Raw genomic sequence first — 18,481 nt, 5'->3', positions numbered from 1 at the left:
CTGAAGAGAGAACTGGAATGCTATTTAGAGGTCCTGAGTGGTAAACAGGTACATAAATGTCACATTATGTAATATATTATATAATCCTCTGTGTATTCATGTCACCTGATAGCCTTTGAGTGACCCGACACCCATTGGTTAATTTGTCACTGATTGCAGCAATAGTACTAGTGCCTCACTGGCTTTGAAAATGTTTCATAAGTAGGTATTTAAAGTTAGAGATACATAACATTCAACTGTTAAATATGATTCCCGTTGCATTTGCAACTAAACAGGTTACTTAAAATGATACAGTTGGCTTTAAAAAGGGTGTCAAGATTTTTCATGAAATACACAGAAATAACTGCAGATTGAAGTTCCGGTTTATGGTCTGATGTATGTCCGTAAGAGATTTTGCGCCCTCTGGTGTTAACGTAGCACCGAATTCAGAGTCTGCCGTACCCACTGAACTGTAGAACCCAAGGGAAAAGCATCACTGCAGGGCTCAGACGAACCTCTTAACTCGCCAGTCTTCCTGAACAAGCATCGGATTAGCTAGTTACAGCGAGTATGGATTTATATATCCACCAAAACACGACCTAACAACCCTACCCTTGCCCTGTCAATTCCTTGTTTTATCCAGCACGAATATATTTACGGTAACTTCATACTTAGCATTTGCCCCGGATTAATATGAGCATGCGTGTTTGGGGTCCTTGAATGAAAACTGGTAGCTGGCTGTCCATTGCTATAAACAAGAAGCGTTTAGAGAATTTTTGTAAAACTGATGTTATTATTTTAAAAATAAAATTTATCTCCTACTTCCATCAAGAGCGGGTAAGTTAATGTATTAAATTTCTCCAGAAAGCGGCAGGCGTATCTGGGAACACCACAGGAAGTTGTTGTAGTATTGATTTGGGGAAACTGCGGGAGAGAATAAGTCCAGTTGAATCTTGTAATTACGTGAGTATTAATTCATTTTACAAAATAAATTATTGAGGTATAATATGAATGACAGCACCAGTATATGTAGTTAGCTATGCTAACTAAAGTATTCAGAAGAGACATTCGCTAAAAGACGAGTAACTCTGGCAAAGAAACGACTGGAAAGGGAGTTGCCGTTAGGAGGCCCTTGGTGATGGCCGAGATTGTGAATAACATGTTGGCATTGAAAATATGGAATGCTACGCTATCGAGAAACAAGACGTTGCATGTAATGTTGTTATTACTAGTCCATTCATTAGCTGTCTAACTAGCGTGCATACTGCCAAACATGAGCTAATTGGCTACCTAGCTAGGAAGAATATAGTTTCTTGTAGTGTTAGCTACATCGTGAATAGCGCTAAGTGTATTTGGCACCAAGAGATGTTAGAAACTGCACGGAAACTGACACTATTTTTGATAACCCTCGCATTCATTTATATGAATCAATCAAAGATTTAATATCTTTTGTAGCAGGCTGACGAATGAAGAAGTAGCTATCTAGCTGATGGCATAACGTTAGCTAATTTGTCATGTTGGCTAGCAAAGAAGATATTGCAGAGTGAAAGATATACAATAGTTTTGCTTTCTGGGTAAATTAATAATTTTTTCGCTGGCACAGGATTTAAATGGAGATGCCTCCTTTTTATTTGCAGTAATGCTGTGATATGATGGCTGGATAATTAGCGCTCATTTGCTTACTATCGATAGCAAGGTAAATGGAAGTTGTGTTGTTGGGTTGGGCTGGGCGAGTGTGCTTTAAATATTCATGTAGTAGCATCGAATGGTGTATGTAGCCGGGTTGGTTTGTGCAGTATGGAAAAAACGGAAATGATCCCATGCTGGCAAAAGGAAGTGTATTTCTTTCGAGCAAGCAAGACATCATAGTCTACGAGAAGTTGGAAAACCGTGCTGTTACTTTGCCAAGTTTGTAAACATGAAGCAAATATTGTAGCAGTGGATATGTGTGTTTCCTTTTGTGTGCTGAATTGCCTTGGAAATCGTGTGTGTGTTGTGTACGTTTTCATGCCTCGCGCTCGTTTCTCTTCCTGTGTTGTTTCTCTGGCATTGTACTGCTTACGACTTGTTGCTAAGGAAGCTGGAATCGAGATATTTGCTACAATGTTATTCATTACAAAATTGTACACTCATTAGATTGATCCGTCATACCACTAGGGGGCACTGTTCATCAAACTGCGAATCTATGGGCCTTAATGCCTAGAAATTGCTGGGCAGCATGCGCAGAACCCTAATCAGATGCTCGCTTTATCAAACTTGCATTGCTTTTGTGGTTCCGATAGGGTTTGCATATGCTATCAGCTGCTCGCTGCACTACATAACATTCTTTTAGCATGTGTTTCCAATTAATTCCCCACATATGCTTTTTGATTATCTCTCATTTCCAGGTTTTTTTTTATCTTGCTCTCTACACGTTAGTACTGGTGTAATGGAAATGCTGGTGTTACTGGCATTGCCAGGGCCACTGCATCCTGGAACTGTCTTGCGCATTCAGTGCTGCGTTGGAAGGTGTTCATTTTGCACATGATAAATAACTGCTGCAAATATTTTGCACTATGTCTTGGTGGTAAAATATGCCTACAGCAGCCTATATTACAGATGAAGATTTGGTTTGTGAAACCCTAAACCCTAAACATTAAATTGTTAATGTATTGTAAGCTAACTGATTTTCATATAATTTAGCTCAGTCTCTGTGGACTGTGTGGTGCTTATATTACATCCAGCTCTTATGTTGCATTTGTTTTGTTATCTTGATGTTGTAGCTTGTTTGTCATGCCTCCTAGTTTGACTAATGTTAACATTACCATCTGACCTAGGCTATACTTACTGTGTGAACTGGACTTACTATGTTCATGACTATGAATAACTGTGATATAATGAGTATTGTACCTTATCGGACCTGTGTTTTGTAGTTGTGCCAAGAACTACGGTATGCACATATTGTACGTCACTTTGGATAAAAGCGTCTGCCAAATAAATGTAATGTGATGTAATGTGTTGTTTAAAGGGTTTTCCTGTAGGGGGCAAAAGAGTTGCCTTTTAGCTGCAATGAATTATGAAAGTAGGGCTATAAAGGTTATGATAGTCACATATTTGCTTATTGGTTCCAAACTGTAAGTAACCCAGCCATGTAAACAAGTGGAGCTACTTTGTTCCGGTTTGGCACCAATGCATTGACATTTGATACTTCATTGGCTGTCTTCAACTGCTTTATTATCCAATCACTGGGATAGAGCAGGATGTAGCCTGCCAATAAGCACTGTTTATCACTCAAACTTTTATCTGAAAAAATGCTCTAGTGATGTCTTTTTGTGTTCCGCAAAGAATTGATTTTTTCTTTTTTTTTATGTCTACGTACAACCCAGCAGTCTCATGAATTGTTAACAGGGCTGTCCTACTTAGCGCTGTGTTTTATTCTTGATCTCAGGCTGAACAGATTAAAGGTCATGTAGACGGAGCTACTGCAGGTGGCGCTGTTTTGTGTAAAAACAGAGCACTTCCCATAGGCTGAACATGTTAACCTGTAAGGCGGGTGACGGAAGAGGGCCATTACGCCAAAGCGGGCCCCATGCCCTGCATGTGAGGATGCTGCGAGCGTAGCAGTGCTGTCGCAGTTTTGAGCGCATGGAGCCGCGCAGCAGGGCTCTCTAGCAAACCGCCGCATGGCTCGTTAGCAAACCGCCGCATGGCTCGTTAGCAAACCGCCGCATGGCTGTTTAGGAAACAGCTGCATGGCCGCCGGGTGCTTTCTTCAGTCTGAAGCAAAGTTCTGCGCTGTGCGTGTTATCTGCACCACTGGCCTCAGATGATCATTGCATGTTCTGTTGCATGGAAACATGCACGTTCTGCTGCATGGAAGCATGCAGGTTCTGCTGCATGGAAGCATGCAGGTTCTGTTGCATTGAAACATGCAGCTTGTGTTCCCTTCAGAAATAGGCATGCTACTGAAACCACTCTCCGTCTGGTTTTATGACAGAGGCAGCTGTCTGTATGTTAGCCTCGGCTCTCAGTTGCTCTGCGTGTGACGGAAGGACGCTAGTGTTAGCCTGCAGGGTAGTTCTTTCATTCAGCTGCGCAGTTTCATAGGCTGTGGGGAAACCGAGGCACTTCTTTGGCTGTGCTGCAGCTGACCCAGATCCTGCGCGCGTCGGCTCGTTGCTGATTTCACGCGGCGGGACCAGTCAGCGGCGCGGCGGGAGCCGGAACTCCGGTGAAAGTCAGGCGGTGACGCAGGATGGAATGAGATGAGACGGAGTTTTGAGTGCCTGTCTTTGCTCTTTGAAAGTAAAAGGACCAGCCAGCGCTGCATTCATAAATCAAGTCTCAGTGGAGTTACTGACCCCCCCCCCCCCCTCCCCCCCCCAGTGAAGCTCTCATGCCTCGGCATGCAGTCGTGTGTACGTGCGGATCGCTCAGACGGAGTAACACACTGACCTTGCTTCCCTCCGGAGGCGATCGTTTTCCCAGTTGTGTTGTCATGACAACACCGCCCCTTGCCCTCCAGATACCCACCCCCCCCCTTCCAAAACATTGAAGGCTGCTGTTCCTGGAAGTTGCTTTGTCAGGTAAAAGGTCCCCTTGAGAGAGCGTTTCAGACGGATTGATCCAAGGATCCATTCCTGCTGTTCCCAGATCTCCACGTTTCTCTGAGCAGCCACAGCTCCCTCTGCACCCGGCTTCGTCAGAGCGTCTTTACCTGCCTCTCTCTCCCTCTCCCTCTCCCCCCCTCTCTCTCCCTCCCTCCCTCCCTCCCTCCCTCTCTCTCCCTCTCCCTGTCCCCCCCTCTCTGTCTCCCTTCCTCTCCCTCTCTCTCCCTCTCCCTCTCCCTCACTCTCTCTCCCTGCCCCCCCACCCGTCTCCCTTCCTCTCACTCTCCCCCCGTCTCCCTTCCTCTGTCTCCCTCTCTCTCTCTTTCTCTCTCATAATGCGTCAGCAGCCCGCTGATTCTGCTAGTGCTCGATGTCAGGCACAGTGACATCACCTCTCTTTCCCACGCACTCACCTGTGCTGCTGTGTGGTAGTTACTGCTCAGCCTCCCTGAAGCCAGTTTGGTACACCCCAAAACATTTCCCCACATCCCATATGGTACATTCCAGATATCATGCTCGATCGCCTCTCAATGACTTTTGATGCCCTTAAAATATCGTCGTCAGATACGTCAACTGAGCTTCCCTGTCTAAGCCAGGGACACTCTCTCACTCTCTCTCTGTCGCACTCTCTCACACTCTCTGTCTCTCTCTCTCTCCCCCCCTCTCTCTGTCTCTCACTTTCACGCACACACCACACACATAAAAAGCAGCAGACAAGGCAGTTATATTTAATATAAGTTTATAAAGAAAATGTAAAAGTATTTAAAAGTTTCAGGTGCTCCATTTGAATTAAGGTGTACCACACTCAGTTTGAATATTCTGCCTGACAGGATCAAATGCCAGTGTTCTGTTGGCTTTGACTTCTCTTTTAAAGGGTTCATTAATTTAAATTGGGGAAAAAATCCTTTTGAACAATATCATACAGCAGTATTGGTGGCTGTTTTTTGCTTTGAATTTGTTGCGTTCAGATTTCAACGAAATATGCAGAATCTCAGGTAACTGAGATGGAAAATGTAGGTAATGATAATAGACCTACAGTTTAACCTCACTCAACTTCTGAGCATTTCAACGAATACATCTGCTCGCTTCTTTATTAGGTGCACATAGGCTACATAGAGGCTCGCCTAATATTGATGATACATTTTCAAGGTCACTGAAGTGTTGTTTGCTTTGTGAAGATTTGGAGCTGCAGCCTCACAGTGACGGAACTAAAAATCCCCTGCTGTGGTCAGGTGGCTTTGTGCGCTAAGTGTTCGTTCGCCGAGAACAACGCAGTTGCAGTTATTCGAGCGGCCCACTTTTCCCTCTCTGTGGAAGCCAAGCTTTTGTTGCAGTTTGAATGGATTACTGAGTCATTGTGTGGGCTGGAGCTTTGTATCCCATCCAAAAACAACCTCGACCCTTTTTGAGTTTTCAGATGCGGTCGTTTAGCTGAGTCAGCGTGCAAAACACACGACTGGTACCCAGTGCTGCTTGGATGGAGCAGGTTGAACTTATCTGGGCAGAGTCGCCTCTTTGGTCCCAGGGGACGGCAGTTTGAGCAGAGTGTGGGGCGGTAATGAAATGCGGGTTTTCCCCGTGAGCGGGTCTGATGGCGGACGTTCTCCGATCTTCCATTTTGGCTTACCGCGCAGAACGCGTGGCCCTTTCAGAATTAGCTTCCCTTGCGAAACGGAGGCGGCTACGAAGCGACATGCGCTCTGCGCATAAAGGGCGCTAATCCTTTCTCTCTGTCCAGCCCTGCCAGCTGAGCCGGCAGACCGCACTGCTTACAGTGTGTACAGTATAGGGGAGGGGAGGGGGGGCTTTTTAAAGGGACCTCAGCCTGTTAACCCATTTCTGCAGCCCGAATCAAACTGATGCTTCGTACCTCCAGTCAGGTACAGTTTACCATGAAGGACAGGCAACATTAGGTCTGCTAATGAAGTAGGCCTACTGATTTAGCTCATGCATGAGAATGAAAGCGGTGTCGTTTGTAAATGCTGCAGGATGTGGAATTGCATGCGGGTGGAGAAGGGTCTATCTGCAGGTTGCAGACTCCCTAGAGAACTCACCCACCGGTACAAGACACGCCCACCATACGGACAAATCCATACATGACTTGTCCACTGGTGCTTTAGAAGTGTAGAGAGGCGCATTGATAGAATCCTCCCCGTTTACTTATGTGTCTGTATGGTGGGCGTGTCTTGTACAGATGTGTTTGTATGGTGGGCGTGTCTTGTACTGATGTGTTTGTATGGTGGGCGTGTTTCGTGCTGATGGACACATGTGGTAATTAGTCTGCAAGCTGCTGATAGACCTACTTGTGCAGGTGAGGCACGTCTGCTGACTCCAAGGCTGGCACGCAGCAAACGGCTGCAGGTTGCCACGCTTGCCTTCCGTAGCGGAGCAGAACTCCTCACTGCGCGATTGCCAGGTCTGCCAGTGCCGGATACGAGGAGGAGGCAGAGGAGGAACTGTAACAACGTAGTGCGGCAAATACTTCAAGCAGGTAGTACTACTGCTGCCTGAGTCCACAGCTGTGGTTACTGCCAGGTACGCCAAATCCACTTGTTGGTGCAGGAAGAAGCAGCTCATTCTGTCAGGAACTTCATTAGTCTTTTCAATAATTATGCCGCTGACATGTTTTAATCAGCTACCGATTTATCTGGCTAACTAGCTTTCCATGCTGATTCACTGCAGTAGCCGCCAAGATTAAGTGACAGCTAATAATGTCACTGGTGTTTTGAATGTAAGGTTACAAATATATTGTGTAAAATATTTCCACAAACTTCCAATAAAAATATTTTGACAAATATCTGAGTAGTTGGTTTTATAGTTTTAAGCCAGTTTGGCTGAACTGATGATCCCGCCTGTTACTTCCTCTGGCACAAACGTAGACGACGCAACAGCAGCGGAAGTAACAATCGGGACCTGAGATGGATCTGGCAGCAGCACCCCGAAGCTAAGGCAGTTCCGGATCTGAAGGTGTTGAAAGAGTCAGCACTTTTACACCACCTGTGGGAAACGGGGTTGCTGCAGTCAAAGCTGGCCCAATCAGTGAGCTCTCTAGGGAAGGGGTTTCTCTGCACAAAAGTTCATATTCTCTTCAGAAACTGCAGACGCACTGAGCAGGCAGGGAAATATGCCTGGAGTCTGCAGCTGAATTTTTGCTTTGAATGCGGAAGGTACGGACAAGAGCAGCACAGCTTTGGCCCTCGGATTCGCAGCACGTGGCTCAGTATAAGTTATGCCTGGGGTCGTTTTCTCTGTCCACTGAAGGCGGAGTGAAGTGTCATTGATTAACCGCCAGCCGCGGCGTCATCCGCGGTGCACCTGCTCCGGGAGGGCGTGGCCAACGGGACCTTTTGTTCTTTGGGTGGATATAATCGCCCAGCCTTCTTTTCACACAGTGCCTGAGGGGGGGGGAGGGGGAGGGGGGCGGGTCACCTCACAGTGTGGAAGCGGACGTGACAGACGCGATCCGTCTATCTCCTCGGACTTTGATTCCACCGGCGGACTCCGCCGTCACCAACCGTCTTTCTTGCTCAGAGAGACGGTGAAAAGCCACAGGATCACGGGCAATGACTGTTCATTCTCTTCATCTTCTTTCGCTGCGTGACATTACTTTATGTTGCCACAGGCACTTATCCACAGTAATAATGAAATGGATCATAAATGCATCCGTTTCAGTTATGTGAGCAACGGGTTTTTCAACAGGATTCACACAGTAAGCAATCTCAGGTCACATTGGCCTTCAGATCACCAAGTACATTTATTTGATTTGATATTTAGTTAATTGTTGAGCACGGAAGAGCTGGAATTCTGTGAGAGCGCTACAGGAAGTGAGATTGCTCTGGAAGTGAGCTCTGAAGAGCAGGAACTCTGTTAAAGCACTAAAGGAAGAGAGATGGCTCTGGGGGAGGCCTGTGAAGAGTTGGAATTCTGGGTTTATTAACTCTGGGGACCTGCATTTAATGCCAGATTCTGTTCCAGCTGACCCCCCCAATTAAGCCGAAAGGCTAATCTGCTAATTAATTAAAATGGCAATAACAAAAATGGAAGCTCCGTATAATCTTATTTGTGCATGTCCCTTGCAGTGTCACACTCCTTTTGTGACTTTCCGAATGTAACTGTGAAGAATCCTCACATCCAGGTCGTTCTTTTAAGAGCTCTTGGCAATATTTTAAATGAGGTGGCAGTGGAAGTAAGTAAAGTTCCGAATAAACACTTCTGGCTCTCCAGGATCACGGCCAGCTAAAACTGCCCAGAATTTCAATGCGCCTGACTTGGACACAAACGGAGTTCTAATGGAGCACCAATATAGTGTCATTTCCTCTGTCTAATGAATGCTTAACAAAATGAGCCGGGTCCTGAATAATTCATGGTAACATGTCTTATTCAATAGGCAGATGATACCACAATACCCCCATTTCCCTCACCTGAATACAGTGCTCATTAAATAATGAATAGCCCTCTTAATTCTCGTCAAGGCATGCTGTAAAATGCCTACGAGCAGCGCTTGCTCGCCATATAAGAGCGCTCGTGGTCATGAAAGGATAATCTGATGCCGCGGCTCTCGGAAACGCTTGCCTCGTTTGACGCGTGCGCCAGCGGGCGGGCATCAGGAATGTGTCGCGAGACGCTGACCCAGACAGCGCAGCGGCCGCCGATTGAATGGGAGAGCCTGGAGCCGGCGGGCACTAGGACCCAGCGGAAGCCCCTCGCCTGCCTGCCTACCCGCCCGCCTGCCAGCCAGCCAGCCAGCCTCCTGCAGCAGGCAGCGCCGGCTCTAGCGCAGTGAAGTCTCTCAGCTGATGCTCCCACATCAGCCTCTCCTTCTCTCCTCTCTTCCCGTCGCACTCTTCTTTTCCACGCCTGCCAGGCGAGGAGCCTGAAGCAGGGGGGGGGGGCGGAACCTGCCGGTAGCCTGGGAGACCCTCCGGAGCTTCTTCGGATCGGATTTCTAACGGGGACGGGGAAGTTGGAGAGCCTAGCCTGCTAGAGCCGGGGGGACCGTAGGAGCCATGGTGTGACCAGGGAACAGCGCAGGCAGCATCACTAACCTACCCCACTCCCGTCCCTTCCCCCCCTCCTTCCCCAAACCGCTTCTGTCACTCCCCATCCCCCCCCCACCCCACCTCGAGCTTTCAGCAGAGGAGATAAAAAGAGGCCGTCGTGGAGCGCGTCGGCTTCGTAGCGACGCGGGCCAGCATGGCTCAGACCAAGAGGCACGCGTACAGCCGGGTGAGTAGGCCGTGGCATTCGGTGAGCTAGCCGCTCGCTAGCCGCTCCTCAGCCCGTGTGGGCTCCCCTAGCCGCGACAGGGACAGCTGCCGGGAGGTCGGAGCGTGTTTCTGGGCAGGTGAAGCTGCACACCTGTCTGAACAGCGCAGGTTTTAGAATCTAGCCTGATTTTGTGTCGATCCAGGTGATAAGGACTGAGACGTGGAAGAATGGAGCATGGTACCTATTGTAACCTGCGAACGTGCTGCTTGAGGATAGACCACTGGTGTGAATTTGTGGAAGTGTGTGTGTGTGCGGGTGTTTGTGTGCATCTGCGTATTTGGTCTGGTGTATGAACCTCTGACGGCACCTTAAAGGTTTTCACTCTTGGGATTTTCTGGTTGTGGGTGAATTTTGGGGGCTGCAGAGGCCTGGAAGATCCCAGGTGAAGGTGCAAGGAAGAGACGAGTTTCATCATCCGCAGATGCTACTGAGTGTGACCTAACGATCCGGTTATGAACCCTGTACCCTGCAGCCAGCTTTCCCTAGAATACTTTGTGAATTCCCAGCCTGAGGTCAGATATGGAAGGAAATATTCAAGAGCACTGAAGAAACAACTCACTGGTATAGATATACAAACGCGTGTTCTCAGTACTGGAGACGGAAAGGGAGCCGGGTGTTCGTTGGCATCAGAACGTCCAGGTCTGCATCCTGTTTCCCTGCCGTTCTTTATCATGACTCGTCAGGACTCCTGCCACTGCAAACACTGTTCGGATAACACGGGCCTCCGAGCAGCTGCTCTCAAACTTTGGCTAATTGGCTCGGAAGCCGAACACTGGAGCCTTGTTGACTCGGGCGACGCTCGACGTGGGAGAAACGACCCGAGATCCGCAGTTCACATTCCACGTGTGATTAACTCCCGCCCTGGGGCTGTTTCAGAGCGCTATATGCTAAATTGACTGTTCATTCATTTGGTTAGCAGGCATGCTTACCCAGGGGGATGCTTGGAGCGTCATGCACTGGTTCTCATTCACAATACATAAGCGGAGAAATGGCTGTTTTTCACTTTCTGTGTACCGTGGTTCACGACCTGGAGACCAGTTAAGACCTCTGCGTGGCTTTGTTATCACGTGACTCTTAACTCATACTGCCTTTATTTTTAAAGACTGAAACGGTGACTTTGGGACCAAGGGTACGTCCTCTTTCCAGAACCTTCCGCCCCTCTGGTTGTCCAGAATAGTCTGCAGAGAGCGGGCCAGCTGTACTGGCTTGTAGAGCTAACTCCGCTATAATCACAGCCCTGATCTCTAATTGTGGCCTCAGGAGGAGTTTGTTTGTTCCGAAATGAAACGCGGCGTTCTGGAAAGATTTCATTGTCTCTTAAATGAGCCTCGAGCTGGGGGTCCCAAGTGCCCAGCCATTTTTAAAATAACGGGCGCTAGATTGAAGTGGAAGCATTGTGTTAGTAATAGTGTTTGGTAGTTTTTAAAAAATAATTTTTGTATTAGCTGTAATAACATTGTTGTTCTGTGGGCTATTGTTTATGGTCATGTTTTGCAGTAGGCCCTAATGAAATGGAGGAACCTAATTGAGTCTGGGAGTGGAGACCATTGTGTGTGCGTGTGCGTGTGTGTGTGTGTGTGTGTGCATAGTGGGTCTGAGAACAATGCCATCTGTGTTTGCTGCTGTAATATGGTATGATGTCAGAAGCTGGGTGTGCTACAGGACCCAGGATCGTAAAACAGGAAATTGGTGTGTCATCAGATCCAGTCATGTCTCCTGCAGATGAGAGCAGTCAGCAGTCTCCTGTGCGGCAGCACAGGCAGAACTTGGGCCTGGGGTTCAGAGCTATAGATGTGAGTTTTCATTCCCTGTCCTCAAGGACACCTGCCATTGAAGTTCTAGAAGAATGATAGGCTAGATCGTTCTCTTCTTGATCCCACAATTAACTGTCCTGAGCTATCTTAGATGTTGCTGATTTATCCTCATTGAAATCGCTGGGTGGGCCATCCAGTCACCCATGGTCCCAGGCCAAAGCAGATGGCACCCTTCCCTGCTCTGCACAAGTATTTGCGTAGAGTTCCCTGTTTTTGGTTAGCATTGTTCAGCACACGCAGCTTAGCGCCATTTCTCTATTCGGCTTCAGGACTGTAGAAGGCCTCCGTCAGCTGGAATGCGCGCTACACAAACGCCTTTGATGTGGGCGTCACTTTGTTAGTTTTCCCTCTGACACGATTCCTCCAATCCACGGTAAATAATTCAGGAACCGCTCTAGCTAACGTCCGTCCGCGAGCTGAAAAACTGGCTTCTGCATTTCACAAAACACAATGAATGTTTGAACGCTGTTTGTACGCTGAAGCTGCACTCCAGCCGTCTCGCACCGGGGATTTAGTGACATTTCGCTGCTTATGGTTTGTTGTTTCTACAGATGGGAAGGCTTTTCAGATCTCCAAATGCTCCAGTGCTGTACAAAGCATGGTGGGATTTTAAAAAATCCTTGAACTCAACCAATGCCCCATTTTCATTATGTTCTGATACATGTTTCAATAGTTTTACTTCAGATTTCCAGTGTTGACCGACTGCGATGAAGGATAGGCTGCAGTAAAGTTGTACCCGTACGGTACAGCCTCAGCCAAAGGGCACTGGAAGGGTCCCTATGGAAGGATTGGGTCCTCCTCCCATTTTCAGGCCATCTGCATCACTTCTGTCCCAGCTTGGGCTCTCAGTGGTGGTGGAGAAATTATTGTAATTCCTGTGCTTAACGTGGCTGCCATTACGGCACTGAAGACATTGAGACCCAAGGCAACCCCCCCCACCCCCCCCCCACACACACTCATTCTGCATTCCGCCACATCCTTTCCTCTCACAAAAGGACGAGTCCGCGGCTAATCGTGTGGGTTTTATGACTTCCCCTCGTTTGGCAGTAATGGCTTTGTAACGGCTCGGGAGCGCACGCTGTGCCGCTCGCACGCTGATGCGTTCATTTCCGCCGCCCGGTTGGTCCGCGCCAGCGACTCCGGCGCGTTAAGCGGGTTCATCGGGGCCGCCGAGGCGCCCCGGGGGTAGACGCCGAGCATCTGCGCCACGGCGTCTCTCGCGCCGAACGCCAGGGACGCTTTCCAGCCGCCATCCAGCCGCCACCGACGCCGCAGTACGGCACTTTAGCGGTTTCGTCTGGAACGCTGGCTTTCACAGCTTATTTAAAACACGGTCGGTCTGCACCAGGCTGAGAGCAGCAGAGGCTGGATCGCTGCAGACCCGCTCTGGGTGAGCTGGTGCCCGGCGTCTTGCCCACTTTGTACCCGTGCCTGGGTGAAGCGTGCAGAGCTACGTGAGCCCGCCGAGGTGAGGAGAGTTTAAAAGACGACGTGCTGTAAGGCATGTCCCGGCTCACTCCTGGGCTGTGAAAAAGAATCTAATCTCCAGAGTCCAGGTCACGTGCAGTGCACTCAGCTGACACTCATAAAAGAGTCATTGCTTGTTGTGAGACAGGTGTCGGTAAAACCACGCTCACCCAAAGCGCCGCTCTGGTAAGGATCGGCCAGTCACGAAATCCAAATCTGCAGTTAATAAACGAGGATCTTGTGAGGTGCGGGACACAGTCCTACCTGTGAGGTCATCGGCTGCACATTCACCCGCTTCCATGAGGGGTTTTTTTTTTTTGCTTAGTCATGCTCGGCTGGTTAGGTCACTTTCCCTTCAGATGGAGACCTGTCCGTCACAGGCTGTGAGGCGGAGACTTGTCCTCCCCAGGTTCATCTGAATCACAGTCAGCTCAGGGGCTTGGAGCATTGAGGCCTGTAGTACAGTCACAGGGGGAAGCCAAGTTCAATTGTTATCAAGGCTGCAGTTTTCATGAGTCATTTCACATTGGCCAGTGAATCTTGCAGCAAATTGCACAAAAAGACCTAGGTGTCATATTTTACCGACTGAAATGCATTAGGCCTAATGATTAGGCTATTTTCATCATTTTATCTTAACCTAGACATAGGATGTTGTTACGACCAGGACTGTGGACATATGGTTATTTTTAAGAGACTTTTGTCTGCAAATAGTCCTGTTGTTTCTTTGCTACCCTTCAACTTGCAGTAGTTAGGCTGTCCATTTGTTTGCTCTTAGTCATTTTTTAAATCTTATTTGTATTATAATATGTTGAACACCACAGCCGGTGATGTATTTGCATAGGTAAATTAAGATATCTGCACTCAAGAGCTTTTGTTGCTGGGGGAAACAAAGCTTTCTTTGCAGCACCTTGACAGATTGATTAGAACCTACGTGAGATTTATAATGGCTATGGTGGCTCTCAGTTACCAGATTGAAGGATAGAAGGTTCTATTGATTTCCTGCAATTCCTGCACTGTTTATTGTGTCAGCAGGGTGACAGATCTTTATTGCAGCCGTCTAAAGGTGGATGACATACATGATTCTTTGCACTTAGCTTATATGGAACCTTTCCCTGTTCTATTAGACTGAAAGGTTTCATGTGGATTATGTTGCACTAGATAGGCTATATGTCCAAATTTTCAATAAGATTGGCTTTGTGGTTTGATTCTTTGAGTGAGTGCCCTCAGTTGTAGCTTCCTCCTTAACACCACACCAGTTGTTTTGGTTGATCCCTAAGTAGGCCTATATTAGGCCTAACCCTGAAATTTGAAGGAGTACATCCACAGTTTTGCCAAATGCAGTCAGCCGGATATAGGAGTGCTTATTTACCCTTTGAAGAATAGGTTTTTTTGGAAAAGTCAGGGTCCTGGAACATTCCTTTGCTTCAGCATTAGAATGCTCAGTTAAGAATATTCTAATGACATAGCAGGGGCTAGCCTATGTCATTAGAATATTCTTACACCTTACACCTTAAAGGGTTAACGCAGGCTCGTTTGAGCTGGTGCAGAGGGGTAATAGTGTTTGTTCTAGAAACCAATGAGTATGAGAGCATGTGACTGTGGGGGAAGAGCTTTTTCACGGGCTTACCCTTTCAGCAGAACGCAGCTCGATGGTGCTAGCTGCAGTGGGCTATTGAGGGCAGATCAATCGTGGAGCGAGGCCATTTTTCAGCTGTCTTTACCCCCCTCGTTCTCTTTAAATGTGCAGCTTCTGGTTTTGTCAGCGGTTGTAATCAATTGGCATGGAGTGCCTTTTCATTACTCTGTCCTGTTGGTTGTGGGTGGGATTTGATTGTGGCCAGTTTAACCTCCAAGCTTATTCCTACTGAAAACCATTACTTTTTATGAGTAATGGCTTTCTAGTGCTTTTCTGCAGTGTTAAACAGTGGTCATCAAAGCTTGTTTTGTAGTCACCTGCATGCTACCACAGACTAATGTTTTTCTATGAGAGAGATCATTGAAGACAAGCTTATATTTAATAGGCTGCTGGAGCTTGTTTGCAGTAATATGATTGGTTCATTTGAGCTGATGCGGGAGGGGGTTATGGCTAGCTGAAGCGGAGCAGGCCCAGTGACTCAGTACTGCTCCTTTCACCTCCCCGACCGCGCCGCCTGCCAAGGTGAAGACGCTCGGGCGACGGCCAGACGCATCGATCTCCGTGGCGACAGACAGTCCCCGTCACATCACGGGCCTGCGTGCCCATATAAGGGTCCCCCTTTATCCTCCTGCGCTGTCTCTGGCTCCAGTTTGTACAATTTGGCGCCGCCCGTAAACTGCAGCTCCCGGGCTTCAAAAATGCTTTTCACCGAGCCCACGGAGAGTCAGAGAGTGACATCACAGTGGCTTGGTTCATATTTCTCTACAGTCTATGCTTCATGCTCATTATCACGTTATATAGGCTAGTTGTTTCTTTGCTGAAGCAGTTTGCGTTAAGTACCTTGCTTATGGGCACAGCCTGGGATTGGAACCTCTCTTTCAAGTTACACGCCCCGCCCCTTCACCCACAATGCCTCAGTGGTTTTCTGTTGTACAGGGGCTACCTGCTCTCATACCTGCCGCTCTTTGTACTTTTAGGCGGATTGAAATAATGATGTGTTTGGCTGCCTTATAAAACTCTGAAATGTAAAACCCTTGACCAGAAGCGAAGCAATGTAGGCCACGAACAGAGCCCTGCATTCACCGTGAACACTGGCAGTTGTGTTTGCTCAGATGTCGGTCCATTATCTGGATAGGCTGATAATGCACAATGGGGGCTAGATTGATTTATATACTGCAAGACAGCGCTGCTGAACTCCAGGTCCTGCAGGCCGCAGTGTCTGCAGGTATTTGCTCCAAATGTGCACTACACCACCTGATTCACTAATTATTTTACCTCTTTGGTTCAAAAAGTGAACTCATTTGTGAAATCAGGTGACGCAGTACATGGTTGGAGAATATACGCTACCTGCAGGCACTGGAACTGAGTAGCCACGGTGGAAGGATTAGCCTATGTTTAGTGATTCCTGGGAACAGATGAGGTAGAAACTAAATTTACTGATACTTGAGTTTACTGGACTGTTTAGGATTTTGGGGATATTTGTGTAATTTTCCCATTCATTGGGTGGTATGTCCAGTGTCAGAAGCAGCTTTAAATGACGAGTTGACTGTGTTTCTGGTGTGATTTGGACCTCTGAGCGGATATAGGCACCATTGCACAGATAACCGGATCGTTACTGAAGGTCCAGTGAATGGGGAAACGCCCCTGAAACATTGTCGTTGCCCAGCCCTGTTCCTGGAGATCTACCAGGTTTTCATTTCAACCCTGATTTGACACACCTGATTCTGCTAAATAGCGCCTCAATGCGACCTCCAGCTGTTGAATCAGGTGCCCTTTGTTACGGTTGGAGTGCAAACCTATGGAATGGTAGATCTCCGGAAACAGTGTCGGGCAGCCCTGCTGTAAGGTTTGGACAGGAAGTGACGTAATGCTAACCCCGCTCCTTTCTCTTCCCTCCCCCTGGCTTAGACCACCAGCAGCGGCAGCAGCAGGATGAGTTCGGACGGGGGCGGCAAGCCGGTCAAGGTGGGCTCCCTGGTGGAGGTGATCGGCAAGGGCCACCGCGGCACGGTGGCGTACATCGGCGCCACGCTCTTTGCCACGGGCAAGTGGGTGGGCGTGATCCTGGACGAGGCCAAGGGCAAGAACGACGGCACCGTGCAGAACAAGCGCTACTTCACCTGCGAGGAGAACCACGGAATCTTCGTGCGCCAGTCCCAGGTAACTGCGTTAACCGCCGCCGACGCCATGGCGATCGGGCCGGGCCTGGCGTGTCAGTCGGCCAGTCACGCGCTCCCGTCCTGCCCACGGCTTTGCTAGGCTCCTCCTTCTCCCGATAACATGGACGCCTCTGAAGCGTAGCGCTGGGTGTCACGGCCTGCTCGTTTTAACTGCTTTCAGTAGCTGCGTGCTCTGAATCTTAGTCTGCGTGATCTTCTTCCACCCCCCCCCCCCCATTAATTTATGAGTCTCTCCCTTTACAAAAAGTGACGCATATTTTCCTCAGCGATGAGGAGTCACTTTATTTGTCAGCTTGCTCTTTTGAACAAAAGTACCGTCATTTTCGACAATCAGAATACTGTGTGTGTGACTCAAGTTGAAGATTAGAGACAGAAAGGCTACGCTAATCAATGGGGCGATATATTTTGGCAAGTGCCATCGAAGGGTAGAGTAGAGCAGTTTAACAGAGCTTGTAACAGTGTCCTGCAACTGGCATCCCAAGACCCGTGTGACCCGTTGATTAATGACCGCCCAACCCCCCCCCACACCCGCCCCCCCACCCCTTCACCAACCCGCTTTAGGTTTGACGTGAATCGCAGTGCAAACTGCAGGGCGCCGCTTACGCCTGGGGTGACCTAACCTCTGCTTTTCGTACGAGGCGCGGGGAGATTTACGAGGTGTTCTGGGTCCAAACGAAACGCCTGGCAGGACGGAGCGGAGCGCGGCACGATGCATCAGGGCCGCGCGCCGCTCTCTCCCCGCGCCTCCTGGTGCCAGACGCAGTCCGTTCCCTCTCTTTATTCGCTCATATTTTCCGGCAGAAGTGGAGGCTGATGAGCCGAGCGAGCGGCGGCGGGTTAGCGCTGCCGCGATGATGATTGCCTCTTTTCGGGGCGATTTTCATTCGGGGCTGGGGTGTATATTTAGCCGCGATGGGCGGAGAGGACGGGCAGCGGCTCTGTTTGTCAGCGCGGGGGGGGGGGGGGGGGGGGGGGGGCGTGGCCTCCGTCCCCGCTGTGCGAGACGGCGATGAGTCATCGCGCGGGCGAGCGGCGGTTCTGAGTTCTGCGGGCTTGCGTCTGTGTGCGCGGCGTGTGTGCGTGGTTGTTTGTTTGTGAGTGTGTGTGTGTGCATGTGTGTCTGTGTGTGTGTCTGTTTGTCTGTGCATCTGTGCATGTATCTGTATGTGCGTGTGCATGTGTGTGTGGTGTGCTATGTGTGTACACTACATTTCCATATGTATGTGGACACCCCTTCTAATTAGTGGTTTAGGCAATTTCAGCCACACCCATTGCTAACAGGTGCATACTATCAAGCATACAGCCATGCAATCTCCTTACACAAACATTGGCAGTAGAATTGGTCTTACTGAAGAGCTCAGTGACTTCCAACGTGGCACTGTCATAGGATCCCAATTCCTTCCTTTCCAAAAAGTCAGTTTTCAGTCTTCTGCCCTGCTAGAGCTGCCCCAGTCAAGTGTTACCACTGTTATTGTGAAGTGAAAAACATCTAGGAAGAACAGCTGCTCAGATGTTGTAAGATCACCATGTGCAGTGCCAAGCGTTTAG

At 48.7% G+C, this 18,481-nt stretch overlaps 1 protein-coding gene across 7 annotated transcripts in view; it reads left to right on the top strand.

The window, feature by feature from the left end:
- Positions 1-712: 712 nt before the first annotated feature.
- dctn1b (dynactin 1b) overlaps positions 713-18,481 on the top strand; it is a 65,874-nt gene continuing 48,105 nt past the window's right edge. For 4 of the 7 annotated variants that reach the window (XM_035418068.1, XM_035418067.1, XM_035418066.1 and 1 more), the window contains exons 1-2: positions 714-816; positions 16,662-16,913. In XM_035418068.1, coding sequence (XP_035273959.1) covers positions 16,686-16,913 — 228 coding nt within the window. In that variant the 5' untranslated portion in view covers positions 714-816; positions 16,662-16,685. Of the gene's footprint in view, positions 817-9,321; positions 9,795-16,661; positions 16,914-18,481 lie in introns of those variants that run through there. The other 3 variants (XM_035418064.1, XM_035418069.1, XM_035418063.1) reach the window with 3 other exon arrangements.

Source organism: Anguilla anguilla, chromosome 5 (genome assembly GCF_013347855.1).
Source record: "Anguilla anguilla isolate fAngAng1 chromosome 5, fAngAng1.pri, whole genome shotgun sequence".
Classification (NCBI taxonomy): Eukaryota; Metazoa; Chordata; class Actinopteri; order Anguilliformes; family Anguillidae; genus Anguilla; species Anguilla anguilla.
Note: the sequence above shows the minus strand (reverse complement) of the source record. Positions and strands in the feature narration are given on the sequence as shown.